Source organism: Balaenoptera borealis (assembly GCF_965194805.1).
Source record: "Balaenoptera borealis genome assembly, chromosome: 20".
In the NCBI taxonomy this organism is placed as follows: domain Eukaryota; kingdom Metazoa; phylum Chordata; class Mammalia; order Artiodactyla; family Balaenopteridae; genus Balaenoptera; species Balaenoptera borealis.
This window is the reverse complement of record NC_138879.1, coordinates 40442974-40464513: the sequence shown is the minus strand read 5'-3', so window position 1 is coordinate 40464513 and position 21540 is coordinate 40442974. Positions and strand designations below refer to the sequence as shown.

Sequence of the window (21540 nt, the reverse complement as noted above, 5' to 3'; positions counted from 1 at the left end):
CTCCCGCCAAGTGAGCCAAACCATTCAGAGGAGAAGCATAACATCTCCCTCTGCCACTTTCTTGGGAAGACTTTTAGAAGTGGACTCAATCCCAGCTTCTGCCTTTGTGTCTTCCTCCCACTCATGGCCGAGGCTCTGCAGCCCCCCGGCCCACACCCGTCATAACTCCAGGGGTGAAGATGTGTTAAGGAACGCTCTCAGCCATCCCTCTTGACTCAGTGATCTCAGTTCCCAAGCCCCAGAGCAAAGTTTTGAAGTCCTGCAGGAGCCTGTGTGGGGCGACCTTGTCCCTGCCCGTGATGCTGAGGCAGGAGCCTCTTCCAGGAGAGAAGGGCTGTCTGGCAAGGTTGGCTGGGGCTGCAGAGGGGAAACCTCTCTCACCCCAGCTCCCTCCCCCTCTTCCCCTCCAGCGGGAAAATGCTGCTTCGCCCTCCTGCGCCGGGGTAGAGTGAAGGACTCAAGAGCTGGGGGCTCAGGGACAGACCCACTCATGTTTAATAACGTATAAGAGCTGTGGAAATGGGCATGGCCGGAGGACAGAGCACAGGAATTTGGGGAGCTCTTCTGGGAGACAGTAGCCCTACCACCCTGGAACTGGAGTGGGACTCATGGGTTGCCCTTTTGCTCAACCGACCAGATGGAGTCTCTGTTTGTCTTCTAACCTCTCCTGGCCAAGGCCCTGTATTGAGGTGAGGGACCTTCCTTTCTGTTCCTGCAGTTGGGAGTGCAATGAATACACGGGCATCTTTTCACTTCCCTCCTCCCCTATACCCACAGGCTCGGGGAGGAGACGCGCCTTCTCACACCCAAGACTCCTCCTCAGGTGAGAGGGGCGCTTGATCCAGCTGCTGAGGCCCCTGGCCCTCCAAAGGCTGGGCGCTGCTCTCCAGTGGTGCAGCTGGCTCCTTCCTCTCCTTTCCTTCCTCCTTCTCCCCCGCCGAGGCTCCGTCCACCAGGGCTGCCCTCCCTCCATTGCTGCCCCGCACTGCTCTCACCAGCCTGCCCCTGGGGGGTGCCTTGGCTGGACCCAGGTGGAGGTAGGTCAACGGCTTGGGGATTCGTGAAGGCTGCTTCTCAGGCCTGTGGTCTCTCCGGGGCCGAATCCTGTGCCTGAGCTTCAGCTTGTAGATGGATGGGACTCTCTGTGGCTTCCGGAGTGTTCTCTTGCCCTTGCCTGGACATGCCTTGGCTTTATCAGAACTGGGGGTGGAGGGTGAAGGTGTGGCGGACTCTGGGGTGGCAGACACAGCAAGGGCTGAGCAGTCCTGCCCCACTTGAGCTGGGACCTTCGTTGTCCTGGCACCCTTGGCACTTGGGCTTGCTTTTGTCTTCAGCCCACTCTCTTCGGCTCCCAGTTTCCCTTTTGGGCTTCCTGGGCCTGCACTTACAGCCGGCTTAGGGGAGCCTGTAGGGGCTGCCTTCCAGGCTCCCAGGTCCACCTTAAGGAGGGGTGGGGGGCCCTGAGCCAGTTCTTGGATGACTTTGTCATAAGGACCCCCAGGCTCAGGCCACCGCCCACCCAGACTGGGCACGTAGACTCCACTGCGACGAATGACTCCAGACCCTGTGCCCTGGGGGCAGGCACCCGCCACCTCTAGCAGCTTCATGTTGGCCAAAAGCTGCTCCCCAAGGCTGTGGTAGGTGGCTTGCTCCTTGATCCCACCTGCGGGCAGGGGAGTGCACCTCCCCTCCCGGTGCTGTGGGCCCAGGCCCCAGGGCTCTCCGGCCTCTGCTGTCACCTGGACGTCCAGCTTCTGGTCCTCTTGCCTCTCTTCCACACAGCAGTCCCCATGTCTGGACCCAGACAGGTCCCCAATGACGGCCTTTAATGGAATGGGGCCTCTCCCCAGTTCTGTCCTGGGACTTCCACTTGCAGTCCCTGGAAAGCTGCTTCCTGGAGTCAGGGGGCAAGCTGGGGGTAACTGGACCGGGATTTTGGTGGGTCCTTTAACAGGGGATGGAGAATGGACAGATGCTGTCTCCCTAAGCTGGGAGGAAGCACCCTCGGCCTCACCCCGGGGTGGTGGCCTGGGGCCCACAGGCTTGGCCGGGCTGGAGGAACAAGGCAGGGGAGATGGTCCTCCTGCTGGTGTCCCTGTGGTAGTGGCCTCAGGGGCTTGGAGTCCCTGGGAGATGGGGGTCCTGGCACGAGTTCCCCAGCTGTCTGTCTCCTCATGAACCCAAGATGTGGGAGTCCTTCTCCTGGGGAGTTCAGGGGGGCATCTGTCCTCCCTCTTCCCTGAGGAGGTGCACTGTGGGTCTCGGCCCCTGGGAGTGGGTGAGGATTGGGGGCTGGGTGGGCTGTCCCCAGCTGGCAGCTGCCTCCAAGACGGGGCGAGTGACTTCTCCTGGCACCTGAAAGGGAGAATCATAGGTCATCGGCAGGGTTATCTGATCCAGTCCCCTGGCTCTGGGAAGGGATGGCTTTTCCCCAGCCAGAACTCCCAGGGGGTCAGACTTCATGTCGAATGAAGCAGATGCTCCCTCTCCCCCGTGCCTGCCAGAGACTCTTCCTTACAGCAGATACTGTTGAAGCCCATCCTCCTCCATTCCTTGTGCAGCAGATAGAAAGCAGCCTGGTCTGGACCCCAGGTTGCTTCAGATCCCACAACTACAGGTCACCAGTCTTGGGTGGGGAGGGTCTTACTTTCTGCTGTACCATGAAATGGCAGAGGGACCTTGGGTAAGTCTGTTCCCTTTATGGGCCTCAGCCTCCTCATCTGTGAAATGGGATGGTGTATGAAGTAACTAGATGATCCTAAAGGTACTGGGTGCTTTTTTGGTTCTGAACACCTGAGGTCTTGCTGGGATAGGGGCACTGCTGGGAGACCTGCTCCCCTTAACTTGGGGTGGGGTGGCCTCTGAGAATGTGGACTCCAAAGCAGGAAGAGGCCCTGCCCTGTCCCTCCCCAGTACCTTGGGAATGGTGCTGTCTCTCTGAGGATCCCTGCCCCTGCTCTCCGTTCACGGTGGGGTGTAGGGGAGGAGGCGGCAGGGGGCCTCAGCTTTCGACCTGAAGAAGTATATGTCTTCCAGTCCACGGAGGGCAGGGGGCTCTGGGAGCGGCTGATGGTCATTGTAGGCTGGGGCTGCGAGGGCCCATCCTCCACCCTCACTTCATGCTGCACCAGTGGGACAGGAGGCTTCAGGAAGCTGCCCGTCTTGTGTGCTACCAACACAGCCCCCCAGAGAGAAGAGAGGAGGAAAGGGTTAAACTCCTGCTGATGGGGTCCACCGTTCCCTCCCCCAGCTGTCCCACACCCTGAATCCCGCATTAGAGACAGTGGGACCTACTGTGACAGTGACAGCACCAGAATTTCCTCATGGGAGGGGTTTAGGGGATGAAATCTGGTCAGAGGGCCTGGCTGGGGGACTTGTTTAAAGCTGCAAGCCCACATCTTTTACTTAGATTGCATGCTTATTTGGGGTAGCTTGAGGTGCTGATGGAGATTACGGGAAGACTACAGACCCTTCCAAGTCATGCTTGGTGCCTCCATCAGAGCCAGACCTAAGCCCTGCCCACATGCACCCATGACCAAATGCTGATTCTCTGTGTGTTTGGCGCCATCCTGTGGCTCAAGTTGGTACTGCACTGTGGCTGGCCCGCTTTCCCCCTAGAGCTGAGAGGCCACCCACACCTGTACCTTCTACAGTATCTTCCTTCCTCCATCCCCTGCACACCTCTTGCCCCTGGAGATCAGGCCTACCTCCTGCGTGTGCTTCCGGCCTCCCGACCCGGAGTCATAGGGAAGGGACTCTCAGGGGACTTACAGAGGGATGTGCACCGGCAGGGGTCATGTTTGTCCAGATAGTGACCGAGTGTGTCCCAGCCGCCCCCGACACGCACCATCACATGGTTCCGGAGGATCTGCAGGGGGCAAGGGTGAGGCGGAGGGCAGGGTGAGGGCGTCCCCTCTCCATGGACCAGCCTGCAGGCCTTCAGCCCTTGCTCCCATCCACGTACACACGCACACATGTGTAGTTGGGAGCGTGCCTATGTTGCAGCCTGAGTCCCCTCCAGGACTGGCATCAGATAACACGTTGTCAAGGGTGGAGGCCAAGCTGACAAGCAGCAAGTTGCCCCACGGCGAGACAAGGGATCTCCCAAGCACTGTGTAGTCTACCTCCCGACTCCCTCCTCTCCCTTCGCTGGGAAACGGTTGACACCTGCACACGTTTGTATCAGAAACGGGGGCGCTGACTTTGCTCTCCTGGTGTGTGTGTTAAAGGACCCTCAGGAGTCCTGGCCTGACTCCATTCTAGGTCACGTAGCCTCTCCAGGTCTCCACTTCCTTAGTGGAAACGTGGCGCCACAATCCATCCCCACCTACTTCACAGAGCTCTTGGCTCAGGCTCTGGGTGAGGGCCCAGGGAGCTGGCTCTGCCCCCAGGTGTGGCCCAGCCCAAGGAGAAGGCTTAGCTGTGCCCCTGAGCCACTGGCCACACCCCCAGGTGCAGACTGTTTCTGGCCAGGTGGCCAGGCATGGGGCAGGGTGGAGGGGGTGGGGAGTGGGGAGTAGTGGGAGGCACAGTTCAGACTTGTACTGCCACTCAGAAGGCACCAAGCTGGGCATGTGAGCCGTGGACCGCGGGGTCTATGCGGCTGGGCCATGCAGGGAACACAAACTGGGCGGGGTCTCAGGCCCCTTGCTGTGACCAAGCCTGTGGGTGGAAAAGTGGGAGTACGCTTTATCCTCACTTCTGACTGGGGAGACCCCCTTCTGAACTAAGGTGGAGGCAGATGGGGGGGGGGGTTCTGGTTCTGGCTGCCCTCATGGGAGGAGGGGACATGCTTGCCAACTTTGGCAGGAATCTTCTGGAATTCTCCAAGGGACAGAAGGAAAGCCCCAAGGCCTGATAACTGGGGATGAATGGTGATTTCCTGTCCTTGCCTTCAGGCCTGGGCCAAGTCCCAAGGAAGGAAACCTGATTCTGCCGACCCCAGAGAGGGCCCTCCATCCCCGACCTGGGACTTACCCGGATGAAGATGAGGGTGTTGGAGTCTCCCACGCAGTACTTCCCCTCGGACACCTTGACCATGGAGAACTGAACCGGGCACGTGCAGCGGCTCACCAGGCTCTGAACCTGCGGGCAGTGGGCAATGGGTTCAGCCCTCCCCTCTGCCCAGGTAGCCAAGCTCCCCCTGCACGCTGGGTCAAGCCCAAGGGGCGGCCTGCCTGCCCCCCAGCCCCAAGGCTTCTGCTGAGTCAGGGCTGGGGGCTGAGAAGCAAGTAGAGAAGACTTTTAATGGCTCAACGAGAACAAGACCTTGAGTGGCCACCTACGGCCCAGCACCCTCGTGAGTCAGCTGACAGAGGCCGCGGAGTGTGATGGTTAAGGTGGACCTTGGAACCTGACAGGTTTGGGTGGGAATCCTGCCTCCACCACACTATAGGCCTTCGGCAAGGTAAGAAACCCCCCTGAGCTCGATTCCTTGGTGGTAGAAGTGATTCCTAGTCACAGTCAGAGCTAACTCCCAGGACAGGACGCTCTGTGCCAGACACCGGCTGAGCGCTTCACGTGCGCTGGCTCATGTAACAGCCAGCACGGTCGTGGAAGGTAGGCACGGTTACATCCGCACAGTGCAGATAAGGGAACTGAGGCACAGAGAGGGCAAATAATTTGCCCAAAGTCACACGGCTGCAAAGCAGTGGAACTAAGACTTAAACCAAGCAGTCAGAAAAGGTGCTGAAGTCTGCGTTCTTAGCAACCGTCCCACGGGGTTTAAACGAGAGAGGCGTGGGGTGCTGGATTCATAAAGAAAACGATGAGGGTCGAGGCTCAAAGAGGACACGACTTACTAACAACCACGCGGTGAGAGTGTCGAGGAGGGACTGGAGCTGAAGAAGGGGGTGGCTCAGAGGGGCCAGATTCGGAGGGGGAGAGGGAGGCGGGGCGAAGGAAGGCGGGGCCGAGGGGCGTGTCTGGAGCCCTCACCAATTGGTCCAGGTTGCGGAAGTGGCAGGGCGGGCGCGTGGGGGGCTCGGGCGGCGGCGGGGGGTCGGGCGCGGGCAGGGCCAGCTCCAGCCGCAGCTCCTCGTCGATCTCCTCCTCCAGCCGCACCAGGGTGGGCGCCGCGACGCCGAAGCACTGGGCCCTGCGGCCCAGCTCCAGCAGGCACAGCACCACGTTCTTCACGTTCTTGCGCAGCACCAGGTCGTCCGTCTCGAACATCAGCACCTCTGGCCGGGGCGGGAGAGGGGAGAGGAGGGTAGGCAGCCTGAGATCCCCGCCGACCTGCCCGGAGCAAGCAAGCGGAACAGGTGGGAGAGCCTTGGGGGATGGGGGTTTTCGTCTTAGGTTCTTGGCGGCAAGCCAGCCCCTAGGAGGGTCTGGACAGAATTGCTCAGGTACTGAGTGCAAGACGAGGTGGCTGCCTTATGGGCTGGGGGTGGGGGGGGGGGGAGAGGGGACACAGTCAAGCGAAGCAGCCTAACTCCACCTGCCCTTCTCCCCGCTCTGTTTGCCAGGATGGGTCCAGGAGCAAGAAGCAGTCTGTTCTGCTTCCCATCCGCGCCTCTCACCTCCAGTAACCACCAGGCACCCCAGACTCAACTCCCAGCCCACACACAACCAGGCTGGGGTGAGTACAGGCTCTGGAGCCTGACTGCCAGCTTTGGAATCCTGACGCTCCCACCCACCGGATGTATGACCTTGGGCTAGTCCCAGCTTCAGTCTCCTCTTCTGTAAAATGGGAAAGTAGTCTGTTTCATGGGGTTGTTGTAGGGATAGTTATGTGTTTGCAGGCAATGTCTGGCACGTGGTAAGTGCCCGATAAAACACTAGCCTTTATCAGCCCTCCAGTCCTGTGCCATATTGTGTTGCCACCGGCCGTAGGCCAGGCCTGACCCCTTCCTCTGCCACACCCACACTGCCTTTGGTCTGAAGGATGGTGCAGCATCCAGCTTCATCCCCGCTGCTGGGTCCAAGGCCAAGGAGATGAGGGAGCCTGATATCAGTCCTAGAGTCTTGGAAGCCGCAAACACGACTGGCCCCTCCCTAACATCCACTTGCCTCCTCCCCGTCCCCTCCCCACCCCACTGTAGCCCAAACACACGCCTTCTTTGTGCCCCCCTGCCTAGAACTCCCTGTTCCCCAAACTTGTTTTTATTCCCCAAGACTCAGCTCAAATCTCCATCCACTATATGGTCTTTCCAGGCCCATCAGGCGGCTGTTTCTGCCTCTGTCTCCCCAGCACAGATGCCTCTACTTGAGCTTCTACCACGTTGGGCTGTAATTTATGCATCTTCTCAGCTGTCTCTCTTCCTGGGCCACAAACTTCTTGGCACTGGTTCTCAGCCCTCTCAGCGCTCGGTGCCCAGCACGACGCTCTACCCAAAGGAGATAGGTGCTCGAATCATCCAATCAACACATTTATTTATTGGGGATTTCCAATGAGATTGGGAAACTGAGGCATGAAAAGGAATGAGCTGGCCCAAGGCAAATCTGGAAGGAGGACCATGGTTCCTGACCCCTGATGCAGCCTGAGCCTCAGAGAGGAGATTGACGCCTGGCAAGATAAGGGTCTGGGGAGGGGGGCCCAGGGTGCTTACCTTGGATACCCATCTCCTTGCGGCACCATTGGATGAAGTTGGAGATGTTGTCCCGGGCCTGGAAGGTGCCTGGCTGGGCGGCCCCATTGCAGGAAACCCCGGCCCGGGGCAGGGGAATCCTTTGGGCTCGGGCAGGTGCCTCAGCCAGGAAGACCAGGGCGGCCTCAGTGACGGCGTTGGCATGCTGGCACAGCACCAGGCCCGTCTCCAGCGCCTGCAGGAAGTTGGCTGCGTCAATGTCCAGCCCGTAGAGATCCCGAAGCCACTCGGCCAGGTCTTCCTTCATGGCTTCCAGGTACTGCTCACTGGACTTAAAGGGCCGGACGCTGCGCACCGGAGGCCTCGGGGTCCCAGGCCTCCTCCTGCCAGCCCCAGGCTGGGACATGGCTGGACCACCAGCCGGGGAAGTGGCGGGTGCCTCCTCTCTCCCACAGCTGTGTCTTCACTCCTACCACCTGCTGGGTCTTGGCTGGTTCTCCCTGACTCAGGGGCTCCCCTTGTCCTCTCGGAGCCCAGGACAGCTCTGCTACTTGCCGCTGGCTTCAGCCACTGTCACTGCCGCCACTGGGCTGGGCCAGGCCCTCCCCCTCCCCCCCCCCCCCATTCCTCAGTCCCTGCCAGAACTTTCCTACTTGGTAGCCCTGCAGCGACCTCGCACCCCAGCTGCCCAGTCCGCTCAGAGGTCACCACCTCCCAGGACAGGTGGAGGTGAGGACACTCCTTTCTCCCCCCAGGGCTGGACAGGCCGTGCTAGCTGCATCCCACTCGCCACCGGCCGGCCTGGAGTCTGGCTGTCGGCCTCTCCACTCTGCTTTCCTCTCCTTGGAGACAGTGACTGCTACAAACACTCCTTGTTAACCCTTCCTGGCATTGCCCGCCCTGGAGCCTGGGGAGCAGAGGAAGGCTGGGGCTGGCTTCTCTCACTTGGCTGACACTGGTGGGGGCTTTTGGGAAATGAGGGAGAGAAGCAGGGCCAGGGCATGCCATGCCCCTTGGTGTTTAGTGAGCACCGTAGGACAGGGATGAAATAGATGCAGCGATAGAGTCCATACACATGAGTTTGGCCTTGGACCCTTTCCTGAAGCCCTCTGTGACCTTCATATACTGTCTAGCCTCTCTGTGCCTTAGTTGCCTCAATTATAAAATGGGAATAATAATATCTACCTCTCCAGGGTGTTGTGAAGAATTAGAGGAATCGTGAATGTGGAAAGTATCAGACTATTAAGACTGGGGGGGGTCCCAGCTCTCCCTGATTCTCCCAGCAGCCTCGTTTGTGCACCATGCTCCCTACTTGCTCTGGAGAACCTTCTCCACCCCTCCCACTCTACCCACGTGATTCCTCCAGAGTGGGCTGTCAATCATAGTACCTCACCCCATGGCCACAGCAATGCAATCATTCAACAAATATTTCCTGAGTACCTACTGTGTGCCACGCACTATTATAGCCCTGAGGGTGTAGCTATAAATGAAGTCCCTGACCTCATGGAGGCTGCTTATATGTTGGTGGGTGTTGGATGACAACAAACTTACAAGTCTATAGTAAGTCAGATGGTGATAAATACCAGGGAGAAAACTAAAGGACTAAAGGAGAAGCGGGGAGGTATTTTCTATAAGGTGGTCAGGAAAGGCCTCACTGACATGGTGATGACTGAGCAGGGACCTAAGAGAAGTGAGGAAGCATATCTTCGGGAAGGGTACTCGGGCAGAGGGAACAGCCAGTGCAAAAGCTCCAGGCAGGGGAATTTCCCAGCGGTCCAGTGGTTAGGACTCAGTGCTTTCACTGCTGTGGCCTGGGTTCAATCCCTGGTTAGGGAACTAAAATCCCACAAGCCATGTGGCTCAGCCAAAAAAAAAAAAAAAACTCTAGGCAGGGGGATGGTTAGCATATCTCAGGAATAGCAATGACAGGTAGACTCTGAGGAAGAGAGGAAATGGGGTTTCAGATTATGCAGGGCTTTTCTTTACCTTTTGGAAGGTAATTTTCTTTCAATTTCTTTCTTTCTTTCGTTCTTTCTGTCTTTCTCTCTCTCTCTCTCTTTCTTTCTCTCTCCTGCCCTTCCTTCTTCCTTCCTTCCTTCCTTCCTTCCTTCCTTCCTTCCTTCCTTCCTTCCTTCCTTCCTCCTTCCCTCCCTCCCTCCCTTCTACTGCATCGGGTCTTAGTTGCAGCATGTGGGATCTTCGTTGTGGCATGAGAACTCTTAGTTGCAGCATTAATGTGGGATCTAGTTCCCCGACCAGGGATTGAACCTGGGACCCCTGCATTGGGAGCGCAGAGTCTTAACCACTGGACCACCAGGGAAGTCCCTCAATTACCTTTTAAAGGCATCAAGATGATGATTGTTGTACCCATTTTATGGATGAGGAAACAAGAAAACTGAAGCTGGCAGGAGGCCTGAGTTCCTCAGTGTAATGAACCTCTCCATAGGGTTGCTTGAGTGTCCTCAAGACATGGCAGCTGGCTTTCTCTAGAGTGAGAGAGCAAGACAGAAGCCACAGGGTCTTTTATTACCTAGCCTTGAAAGTCACACTCTGTCATTTCCACAATATCCTATCAATTACCCAGGTTGGCCTTATTTCATGTGGGAAGGGTCTACATAAGAGTGTGAATACCAGGAGACAAGGGTCATTGGGAGCCATTCTAGAGACTGGTTACCCCAATACAGAGGAGCTATTTCTTTTCCATTCTTGCTAATAAAATCCTATTTTCAGGTATTAGGTAGGACTTTCTTGAAATTAGGGAAGATGAGCCCAGCCCCAGAGAGAGAACCTGACTTCCAATTGTCAAGTCTTCCAGCCATTCTGTGAGCTCTATTTTTTTTTCCTTAAATTAGCCAGAGTAAGCTTTTGAATTTTGCAATCAGGAACCAAGGTGGTTGGGACTTCCCTGGTGCTGCAGTGTTTAAGAATCTGCCTGCCAATGCAGGGGACACGGGTTCGAGCCCTGGTCCAGGACCATCCCACATGCCGCGGAGCAACTAAGCCCATGTGCCACAGTTGCTGAGCCTGCGCCCTAGAGCCCACGAGCCACAACTACTGAGCCCACATGCCACAACTACTGACGCCCGCACGCCTAGAGCCCGTGCTCCGCAACAAGAGAAGCCACCACAATGAGAAGCCCACGCACTGCATTGAAGAGTAACCCCTGCTCACTGCACCTAGAGAAAGCCCGTGCTCAGCAACAAAGACCCAACGCAGCCAAAAACATTAATTAATTAATTAAAAAAAAAAAAAGTAGGAGCCTGAACCAAGATGGCAGAGTAGAAGGATGTGCTCTCACTTCCTCTTGTGAGAACACCAGAATCACAACTAACTGCTGAACAATCATCAACAGGAAGACACTGGAACTCACCAAAAAAGTTACCCCACATCCAAAGACAAAGGAGAAGCCGCAATGAGACGGGAGGAGGGGCGCAATCACAATAAAATCAAATCCCATAACTGCTGGGTGGGTGACTCACAAACTGGAGAACACTTATACCACAGAAGTCCACCCACTGGAGTGAAGGTTCTGAGCCCCACGTCAGGCTTCCAAACCTGGGGGTCCGGAAACGGGAGGAGGAATTACTAGAGAATCAGACTTTGAAGGCTAGGGGGATTTGATTGCAGGACTCTGACAGGACTGGGGGAAACAGAGACTCCACTCTTGGAGGGCACACACAAAGTAGTGTGCGCATTGGGACCCAGGGGAAGGAGCAGTGACCCCAGGGGAGACTGAACTAGACCTACCTGCTAGTGTTGGAGGGTCTCCTGCAGAGGTGGTGGGTGGCTGTGGCTCACCATGAGGACAAGGACACTGGCAGCAGAAGTTCTGGGAAGTACTCCTTGGCGTGAGCCCTCCCAGAGTCTGCCATTAGCCCCACCAAAGAGCCGGCAGGCTCCAGTGTTGGGTCGCCTCAGGCCAAACAACCAACAGAGAGGGAACTCAGTCCCACCCATCAGCAGTCAATCGGATTAAAGTTTTACTGAGCTCTGCCCACCAGAGCAACAGCCAGCTCTACCCACCACCAGTCCGTCCCATCAGGAAACTTGCACAAGCCTCTTAGATAGCCTCATCCACCAGAGGGCAGATAGCAGAAGCAAGAAGAACTGCAGTCCTGCAGCCCGTGGAACAAAAACCACATTCACAGAAAGATAGACAAGATGAAAAGGCAGAGGGCTATGGACCAGATGAAGGAACAAGATAAAACCCCAGAAAAACAACTAAATGAAGTGGAGATAGGCAACCTTCCAGAAAAAGAATTCAGAATAATGATAGTGAAGATGATCCAGGACCTTGGAAAAAGAATGGAGGCAAAGGTCGAGAAGATGCAAGAAATGTTTAAAAAAGACCTAGAAAAATTAAAGAACAAACAGAGATGAACAATACAATAACTGAAATGAAAAATACACTAGAAGGAATCAATAGCAGAATAACTGAGGCAGAAGAAAGGATAAATGACCTGGAAGACAGAATGGTGGAATTCACTGCTGCTGAAAAGAATAAAGAAAAAAGAATGAAAAGAAATGAAGACAGCCTAAAAGACCTCTGGGACAACATTAAACACAACAACACTCGTATTATACAGGTCCCAGAAGGAGAAGAGAGAGAGAAAGGACCAGAGGAAATATTTGAAGAGATTATAGTCAAAAACTTCCCTAACATGGGAAAGGAAATAGCCTCCCAAGTCCAGGAAGCGCAGAGAGTCCCATACAGGATAAACTCAAGGAGAAACACGCTGAGACACATAATAATCAAATTGGCAAAAATTAAAGACAAAGAAAAATTATTGAAAGCAGCAAGGGAAAAATGACAACGTACAAGGGAACTCCCATAAGGTTAACAGCTGATTTCTCAGCAGAAACTCTACAAGCCAGAAGGGAGTGGCATGATATACTTAAAGTGATGAAAGGGAAGAACCTACAACCAAGATTACTCTACCCGGCAAGGATCTCATTCAGATTCGATGGAGAAATCAAAAGCTTTACAGACAAGCAAAAGCTAAGAGAATTCAGCACCACCAAACCAGCTCTACAACAAATGCTAAAGGAACTTCTCTAAGTGGGAAACACAAGAGAAGAAAAAGACCTACAAAAACAAACTGAAAACAATTAAGAAAATGGTCATAGGAACGTACATATCGATAATTACCTTAAACATGAATGGATGAAATGCTCCAACCAAAAGACACAGGCTCGCTGAATGGATACAAAAACAAGACCCATATATATGCTGTCTACAAGAGACCCACTTCAGACCTAGGGACACATACAGACTGAAAGTGAGGGGATGGAAAAAGATATTCCATGCAAATGGAAATCAAAAGAAAGCTGGAGTAGCTATACTCATATCAGATAAAATAGACTTTAAAATAAAGAATGTTACAAGAGACAAGGAAGGACACTACATAATGATCAAGGGATCAATCCAAGAAGAAGATATAACAATTATAAATATATATGCATCCAACATAGGAGCACCTCAATACATCAGGCAACTGCTAACAACTATAAAAGAGGAAATAGACAGGAACACAATAATAGTGGGGGACTTGAACACCTCACTTACACCAATGGACAGGTCATCCAAAATGAAAATAAATAAGGAAATAGAAGCTTTAAATGACACAATAGACCAGATAGATTTAATTGGTATTTATAGGACATTCCATCCAAAATAAGCAGATTACACTTTCTTCTCAAGTGCGCACGGAACATTCTCCAGGATAGATCACATCTTGGGTCACAAATCAAGCCTCAGTAAATTTAAGAAAATTGAAATCATATCAAGCATCTTTTCTGACCACAACGCTATGAGATTAGAAATGAATTACAGGGAAAAAAACGTAAAAAACACAAACACATGGATGCTAAACAATACATTACTAAATAACCAAGAGATCACTGAATAAATCAGAGGAAATAAAAAAATACCTAGAGACAAATGACAATGAAAACACGACGATCCAAAACCTATGGGATGCAGCAAAAGCAGTTCTAAGAGGGAAGTTTATAGCTATACAAGCCTACCTCAAGAAACAAGAAAAGTCTCAAACAATCTAACCTTACACCTAAAGGAACTAGAGAAATAAGAACAGACAAAACCCAAAGTTAGCAAAAGGAAAGAAATCATAAAGATCAGAGCAGAAATAAATGAAATAGAAACAAAGAAAACAATAGCAAAGATCAATAAAACTAAAAGCTGGTTCTTTGAGAAGATAAACAAAATTGATAAACCATTAGCCAGACTCATCAAGAAAAAGAGGGAGAGAACTCAAGTCAATAAAATTAAAAATGAAAAAGGAGAAGTTACAACAGACACCGCAGAAATACAAAGCATCCTAAGAGACTACTACAAGCAACTTCATGCCAATAAAATGGACAACCTGGAAGAAATGGACAAATTCTTAGAAAGGTATAACCTTCCAAGACTGAACCAGGAAGAAACAGAAAATATGAACAGACCAATCACAAGTAATGAAATTGAAACTGTGATTAAAAATCTTCCAACAAACAAAAGTCCAGGACCAGATGGCTTCACAGGTGAATTCTATCCAACATTTAGAGAAGAGCTAACACCCATCCTTCTCAAACTCTTCCAAAAAATTGCAGAGGAAGGAACACTCCCAAACTCATTCTAAGAGGCCACCATCACCCTGATACCAAAACCAGACAAAGATACTACAAAAAAAGAAAATTACAGACCAATATCACTGATGAATATAGATGCAAAAATCCTCAACAAAATACTAGCAAACAGAATCCAACAACCCATTAAAAGGATCACACACCATGATCAAGTGGGATTTATCCCAGGGATGCAAGGATTCTTCAATATATGCAAATCAATCAATGTGATACACCATATTAACAAATTGAAGAAGAAAAACCATGTGATCATCTCAATAGATGCAGAAAAAGCTTTTTGACAAAATTCAACACCCATTTATGATTAAAAACTCTCCAGAAAGTGGGCATAGGGGGAACCTACCTCAACATAATAAAGGCCATATATGACAAACCCACAGCAAACATCATTCTCAATGGTGAAAAACTGAAAGCATTTCCTCTAAGATCAGGAACAAGACAAGGATGTCCACTCTCACCACTATTATTCAACATAGTTTTGGAAGTCCTAGCCATGGCAATCAGAGAAGTAAAAGAAATAAAAGGAATACAAATCAGAAAAGAAGAAATAAAACTGTCACTGTTTGCAGATGACATGATACTATACACAGAGAATCCTAAAGATGCCACCAGAAAACTACTAGAGCTAATCAATGAATTTGGTAAAGTTGCAGGATACAAAATTAATGCACAGAAATCTCTTGCATTCCTATATACTAATGATGAAAAATCTGAAAGAGAAATTAAGGAAACACTCCCATTTACCACTGCAACAAAAAGAATAAAATACCTAGGAATAAACCTACCTAGGGAGACAAAAGACCTGTATGCAGAAAACTGTAAGACACTGATGAAAGAAATTAAAGATGATACCAACAGATGGAGAGATATACCATGTTCTTGGATTGGAAGAATCAATATTGTGAAAATGACTATACTACCCAAAGCGATCTACAGATTCAGTGCAATCCCTATCAAATTACCAATGGCATTTTTTACAGAGCTAGAACAAAAAATCTTAAAATTTGTATGGAGACACAAAAGACCCCAAATAGCCAAAGCAGTCTTGAGGGAAAAAAAGCGGAGCTGGAGGAATCAGACTCCCTGACTTCAGACTATACTACAAAACTACAGTAATCAAGACAATATGGTACTGGCACAAAAACAGAAATATAGATCAATGGAACAAGATAGAAAGCCCAGAGATAAACCCACGCACCTATGGTCAGCTAATCTATGACAAAGAAGGCAAAGATATACAATGGAGAAAAGACAGTCTCTTCAATAAGTGGTGCTGGGAAAACTGGACAGCTACATGTAAAAGAATGAAATTAGAACACTCCCTAACACCATACACAAAAATAAACTCAAAATGGATTCGAGACCTAAATGTAAGGCCGGACACTATCAAACTCTTAGAGGAAAACATAGGAAGAACACTCTTTGACATAAATCACAGCAAGATCTTTTTTGATCCACCTCCTAGAGTAATGGAAATAAAAACAAAAATAAACAAATGGGACCTAATGAAACTTCAAAGCTTTTGCACAGCAAAGGAAACCATAAACAAGATGAAAAGACAACCCTCAGAATGGGAGAAAATATTTGCAAATGAATCAATGGACAAAGGATTAATCTCCAAAATATATAAACAGCTCGTGCAGCTCAATATTAAAAAAACAAACAACCCAGTCCAAAAATGGGCAGAAGAGCTAAATAGACATTTCTCCAAAGAAGACATACAGATGGCCAAGAAGCACATGAAAAGCTGCTCAACATCACTAAATATTAGAGAAATGCAAATGAAAACTACAGTGAGGTATCACCTCACGCCAGTTAGAATGGGCATCATCAGAAAATCTACAAACAACAAATGCTGGAGAGGGTGTGGAGAAAAGGGAACCCTCTTGCACTGTTGGTGGGAATGTAAATTGATACAGCCACTATGGAGAACAGTATGGAGGTTCCTTAAAAAGCTAAAAATAGAATTACCATATGATCCAGCAATCCCACTACTGGGCATATACCCAGAAAAAACCATAATTCAAAAAGACACATAGGGCTTCCCTGGTGGCGCAGTGGTTGAGAGTCCGCCTGCCGATGCAGGGGACACGGGTTCGAGCCCTGGTCTGGGAGGATCCCGCGTGCCGCGGAGCGGCTAAGCCCGTGAGCCACAACTACTGAGCCTGCGCGTCTGGAGCCTGTGCTCCGCAACAAGAGAGGCCGCGACAGTGAGAGGCCCGCGCACCGCAATGAAGAGTGGCCCCCGCTTCCCACGGCTGGGGAGGGCCCTCGCACAGAAGCGAGGACCCAACACAGCCATAAATAAATAAATAAATAAATAAATAAATTTATAAAAAAAAAAAAGACACATGCACCCCAATATTCATTGCAACACTATTTACAGTAGCTAGGTCATGGAAGCAACCTAAATGCCCATCAACAGACGAATGGATAAAGAAGATGTGGTACATATATACAATAGAATATTACTCAGCCATAAAAAGGAACGAAATTGGGTCATTTGTTGAGATGTGGATGGATCTAGAGACTGCCATACAGAGTGAAGTAAGTCAGAAAGAGAAAAACAAATATCGTATATTAACACATATATGTGGAACCTAGAAAAATGGTACAGATGAACCGGTTTGCAGGGCAGAAATTGAGACACAGATGTAGAGAACAAACGTATGGACACCAAGGGGGGAAAGCGGCAGGGGCTGGGGGTGGTGGTGTGATGAATTGGCTGATTGGGATTGACATGTATACACTGATGTGTATAAAATTGATGACTAATAAGAACCTGCTGTATAAAAAAATAAAATAAAATTCAAAAAAAAAAAGTAATGTGCATGCTACCATATTAAAAAAAAAAAAAAAAAAAGAGCCAACGTGGCTATAGCCTCTTTTAATAAATGTAAGGAGAATGGGATTTTTTGGGGGAGACAATTCTGCATGGGTCTTTCCTATTTTTGCATGTCTTGCAAGCAGAGGTACTGACTTTTCAAGGGTGTTTATATAGTGAACAACCTTGGAAGTAGAGATAGTATCTTTTTCTGGAGCAAAGGAGAGGTTTGGTTACTGCGCAGTATAAAAGATTAGGGTTCCCTAAGCTCAGGGTTCCTCTTATAATGCAAATGACTGCATATGCAGGTATTTCCTGGCACCCATCCCTATCACCCATGGGACAGTGGGCCAAGAGGAGATGACACAGGTATGTATGCTTATGCGGCTGTGCCTTGAGTAATGAGGTTCTTTATCTCCAACCCAGGAGTCTCATGTTTTTTTGGCAGCACCCATGAAAGTACAGCAGGCTAATTTGCAAGTAGGGTAAAGTTTAGACTCTTTACAGTTCTTGACAGTGTTGCCCCCATGAGATTCCTGGGGACTGGTCTGCTCTCTTTGTTCTACCTCCCACCAAACTGGCTCCACCAAACGAGGAGATGCCCGAAGGAAGAGACCCCATCCCCCCGCTTCAGACCTGGATGGAGGACCATATCATGTTCCCCTATCAGGCTGGTATCTCCTTGACTCCAGCAACTGTATCCCATCAGACTGAGACTCTTCAGATCTGGGTTTGCATCCTCTGCTCCTCTCCATACCCCTGACTCTGCCAACACACCCCACTGTCAGGCCAGGAAAAGGAGTCTCCCAAGTTTCTATGATTTTATTCCCTTCCTCAGCCCCAGCTCTCTCACACACATACAGAACATCCAGGAGCTACACCCAGCTCTTGCCCGAGTTCTGCTTCCTACAGGACTTCACACCATGTCCTCTGCTCCTTGGAGCTAAAGCAATGAGCTGGAAGTCGGTGGGGTGGGGAGCAAGGGTGAGGAAGGACAGGGATAGAACAGAAAGAGAAAATAGTGATGCAAATAAACATAATGCTTTAAGTGTTTTCTGTGGGCCAGGTGAAGTCTGGTACTGCACTGCCATCTCTGACTTACAGATAAAGAGACTGAGGGTCAGAAAGATAATATGCTAAAGCTCAGAGAGATAATATGCTAGTAGCTTTTATGTTTATGTGGTAGAGCTGGGATTTGACCCCAGTCTATTGGGGGCCAAAGTTGCTCTCTATCCCCTTTAATACCTTCCCAAGAGAAAAGGTACTGTTTGGGGGTGCTTTTGGAAGCTCTAGAAAAGGCAACTATTCTGGGGTGGAACCCTATGGGCAGGTGGGGTTCTAGCCCCGCCCCCTCATAATCCAACAGAGGCCCTAGAGACCAGACCAAGTTCTGTGGGAACTCCCTCTCATCCCAGTGCCTGATGAAGGGAAGAGGGCAGCACAGCTTTGGGAAGAATGGATAAACACGGTGAGTGGGGCCGGAGGACAGGGTCTCTTGACTCCAGGGTGGACCAATCAACCCATCACCATGGCAACCCCAGAGTAGAAGCCCAACCTTTTCTCAGTTACCCATCCATGTACAAGCCCTCTTCTCTCTCTTTCCTGAATATTCTTGACATCTGCTCGCTCATCTTCACCTGCTGCTGTTCGGATCTTTGTCTTCTCTGGCCTGGACCACTGTAATGACTCCTAAGTAGGTCTCTCTCTGTCTCCTTCTGTCAGAGGGAACATCCTAAAGGATGGCTCTGAGCACATCCCTGTGTCAAAACGTTCAGTGGCTCCCCACTGCTGAAGGACAAAGTCCAAACTCCATAGTCTGGCCCCCCGAATCCCAACCTTCCTTTCCAATTCCTCATCCTCCCCAAATGTTCCCAGCACCCCTTTCTGGCTGTGCACTACGTCTGGCCTTTCACAACCAGAAGGCTCCTTCATGTGTTTTCCTAAATAAAAAGTACAGTGGACCTTGGGAATTCCCTGGCGGTCCAGTGGTTAGGACTCTGGGCTTCCACTTCAGGGGACACGGGTTCGATCCCTGGTCGGGGAACTAAGATCCCACATGCCGTGCGGCGTAGGCAAAAAAAAAAAAAAAAGGTACAGTGGATCTTGGTTCTCCACATTTAGCAATACCAAGAACTGGCAGAATCTTTGAAACAACTTTTCTTGAAAGGTTTCAAAAGTCTTGAAATTCAGAGGCCCCTCTGTTACCTACCATGTCACCTACCTGAGAGGGTTGGGAAGATGAAGGGGCATGATGTATGAAGAGGTTAGCCCGGTGACTACGTGCAATTGGTGCTCAATACATGTGGGCTGGAACACTAGCTTTATTATCATTCTGCTTTGTCTCCAACCTCTTTAAACATGATGGGCAGGGATCAATAGAAAAATTTCTAGACCTTTCCAGGGCAAACCCCAGGAATTGTGTCTTCCCTGCCCTCCTCCCCCTTTTTTTCATTACAAGTCTAGCTTCCCAGATCCAGCAGACAGCAGGGCACATGGTGGGGCTGGGTCAGTGCTGAGTGAGTGGTGGACACCTACCGGCAGAGGTACTTTCACATCAGTCCAGGAACTTCCCGCCTGCCAGGACTGCCGCTTGGGGTTGTGGAGTTTGTGTCCTGAACACCAGCAAGGGGGACAGTTGTGGCTGAAATCCAGCTGGCAGTTCGGGTCAAGCCTAGAAGGAGGAATAGACGCCTTTTCCTAATTGGCTCCCCCCTAGGGCAGCCTTTTCCTAATCGGTCTGCCCACGGGCTGGGAGGGCAAGAAAACTTCTATTTAGTCCGCTCAGAAGGGGCACTTTTCCTGTGTTGCTCATCGGAGGCGTCCATTTCTAACAGTGCAGAGGCGCTGTGTGCCCACCTGCCTGCCCCACCCTGCCGCAGGTGTTGCTGGGCTTTCTTAAGGTAAGGCCCACTTTGAAGACAGAAATCCCGTTCCAACCAGAAAACAAAATATAAACCACCTATTAAAATTCCAATCAGTGCACTTAATGTTTATTGACAGCCTGCACAGAGATCAGTCCCCACCCCGGAGCCAATTAGAAGGAAGGTGGCGATGAACCGCCATCTCCGGGTTCGCAAGGCTCATTGCACCTGTTTGTTGATGGCTTCCCGCCGCCCCTGAGCCAGGCGCTTCAAACACACTCGATCTGATACCTGCCTTACAGTAACCCTTGAAATAGGCACTACTTTTTCCCATTTTACAGATAGGGAAACGGAGGTGACAGAAGCGACGTGACTTGCCCCGAGTCTTCAGCTAGGAAGTGCGGGGACCTAGAAAATCAGGCCCTCCTTTGCACGGGAAATCCTGCACACTCTGTAACCCTCTCTTGGAATCCTGCTGGCCCCGGGCATCTCGTGCGCACCGTCCTTCGAACAACTGCCTATTTTTTTTTGGGGGGGGGGGCGGGCGGTCGGGCTGTGGGCAACAGTCAGGGTACCAGGGTACCCAGGCCCTTCACTGACCTCCTCCCCGCCCCCCGCCCCCGCAGGCGTGAAGACCCCCTTGTGGAAGAAGGAGCTGGAGCAGCCCGGGACCAGGGAGGCGGAGGCGGAGGCGGAGGCCGCGGAGGAGGGGTCGGAGGAGGACGAGGAGGAGGAGGACGAGGAGAGGCCGCCGGAGGAGCGCGCGGCCGAGGGCGACGCGGAGGGCGGGGAGGCGGAGGGCGGCGAGGGCCGGGAGCGGGGCTCCGTGTCTTACTATCCGCTGCGCCAGGAGTCCAGCACCCAGCAGGTGGCGCTGCTGCGGCGCGCGGACAGCGGCTTCTGGGGCTGGTTCAGCTCCTTCGCACTGCTCGGCGGCCTGGCCGCTCCAGCCAACAGGTGAGGGAGCGCCGCTCGGCGTGGGCGGGATGCACGGGCGCCAGGGCCCCGGGCGGGAGCGGGCGGCGCGGTGCCCTGAGCGCCCCGGCCCCCGCCCGCAGGAAGCGGATCCCCCCGGAGGAGCCATGCGTGCTGGAGACGCGGCGGCGGCGGCTGCGCGGCGGGGGCTGCGCGCGCTGCGAGATCCTTTTCTGCAAGAAGTGCGGGAACCTGCACAGCTCGCCGAACTACGTGGCGCACTGCGTTCTGGAGCACCCGGATCTGCGGGAGGCGCGGGCTTCTGGAGGCGCAGGGGCTGCCGTGGGCCTTTGAGCGCCCCCCAATCCCCGGCCTCTGTGGCCCTCCATCCTCGCCTGACTCCAAACTCCCCGCCACCCTCTCCTCTCCCCAGACGCGGAGCGCTCTCCAGCACGTGCCTGAGAGCCGCCTTCCCGGAGCGCCCCCCTCCGAGCAGCCCAGCAGGCCCACCGCTGATGACTGGCCCCACCTGTCATCAATGCGGAGCCCAACATCACCTGGAGCTCCATTCCTCCAACAGCGCCTCCCGAGGGCCCCCGCGCCCGGGTCAGCACGCAGTGCCCACCGCCCACCTGACTCGCGCCCCCTGGTACAGCCTCACGCTCATCTCGGGGGTATTTCACGTCCTTCGGGCCCGGTGAGCAGAGGCGTCGCCTAGAGAGAATAACCCCTCTGGGAAACTTGCCCTTTCCCTCAAATCATT

The 21540-nt window shown here is 52.0% G+C and overlaps 3 protein-coding genes and 1 long non-coding RNA gene across 6 annotated transcripts in view; 2 read left to right on the top strand and 2 right to left on the bottom strand.

Annotated features, from left to right (window-relative positions):
- Window positions 1–21540, bottom strand: part of HEATR9 (HEAT repeat containing 9) — a 324842-nt gene that overhangs the window by 218705 nt on the left and 84597 nt on the right. The window lies entirely within an intron of this gene.
- GAS2L2 (growth arrest specific 2 like 2) lies at window positions 473–20359 on the bottom strand. 3 transcript variants are annotated; one of them, XM_082373945.1, is made up of 7 exons: window positions 19537–20359; window positions 7554–7767; window positions 5938–6182; window positions 4978–5085; window positions 3772–3868; window positions 2917–3169; window positions 473–2355 (listed from the first exon to the last, which is right to left on the bottom strand). In XM_082373945.1, exons 2-7 carry the CDS (start codon window positions 7564–7566, stop codon window positions 801–803), a joined length of 2271 nt encoding a protein of 756 aa, XP_082230071.1. In that variant the 5' UTR covers window positions 7567–7767; window positions 19537–20359; the 3' UTR covers window positions 473–800. The 3 variants fall into 3 exon arrangements, with proteins under 3 accessions (XP_082230071.1, XP_082230072.1, XP_082230070.1); XM_082373946.1 differs by lacking the exon at window positions 19537–20359 and adding an exon at window positions 9867–19212; XM_082373944.1 differs by lacking the exon at window positions 19537–20359 and having other exon boundaries at window positions 7554–9596.
- On the top strand, window positions 6127–6792 carry LOC309619145. The gene is made up of 2 exons (XR_014238773.1): window positions 6127–6263; window positions 6471–6792. It is a non-coding gene; the product is annotated as an uncharacterized lncRNA (long non-coding RNA).
- Window positions 20323–21354, top strand: LOC309619398 (uncharacterized protein C17orf50; the record flags this gene model as incomplete). Its single annotated transcript, XM_082374557.1, has 2 exons — window positions 20323–20819; window positions 20921–21354. Coding segments are annotated over 2 exons (708 nt in total), but the record flags the coding sequence as incomplete, so codon positions are not given.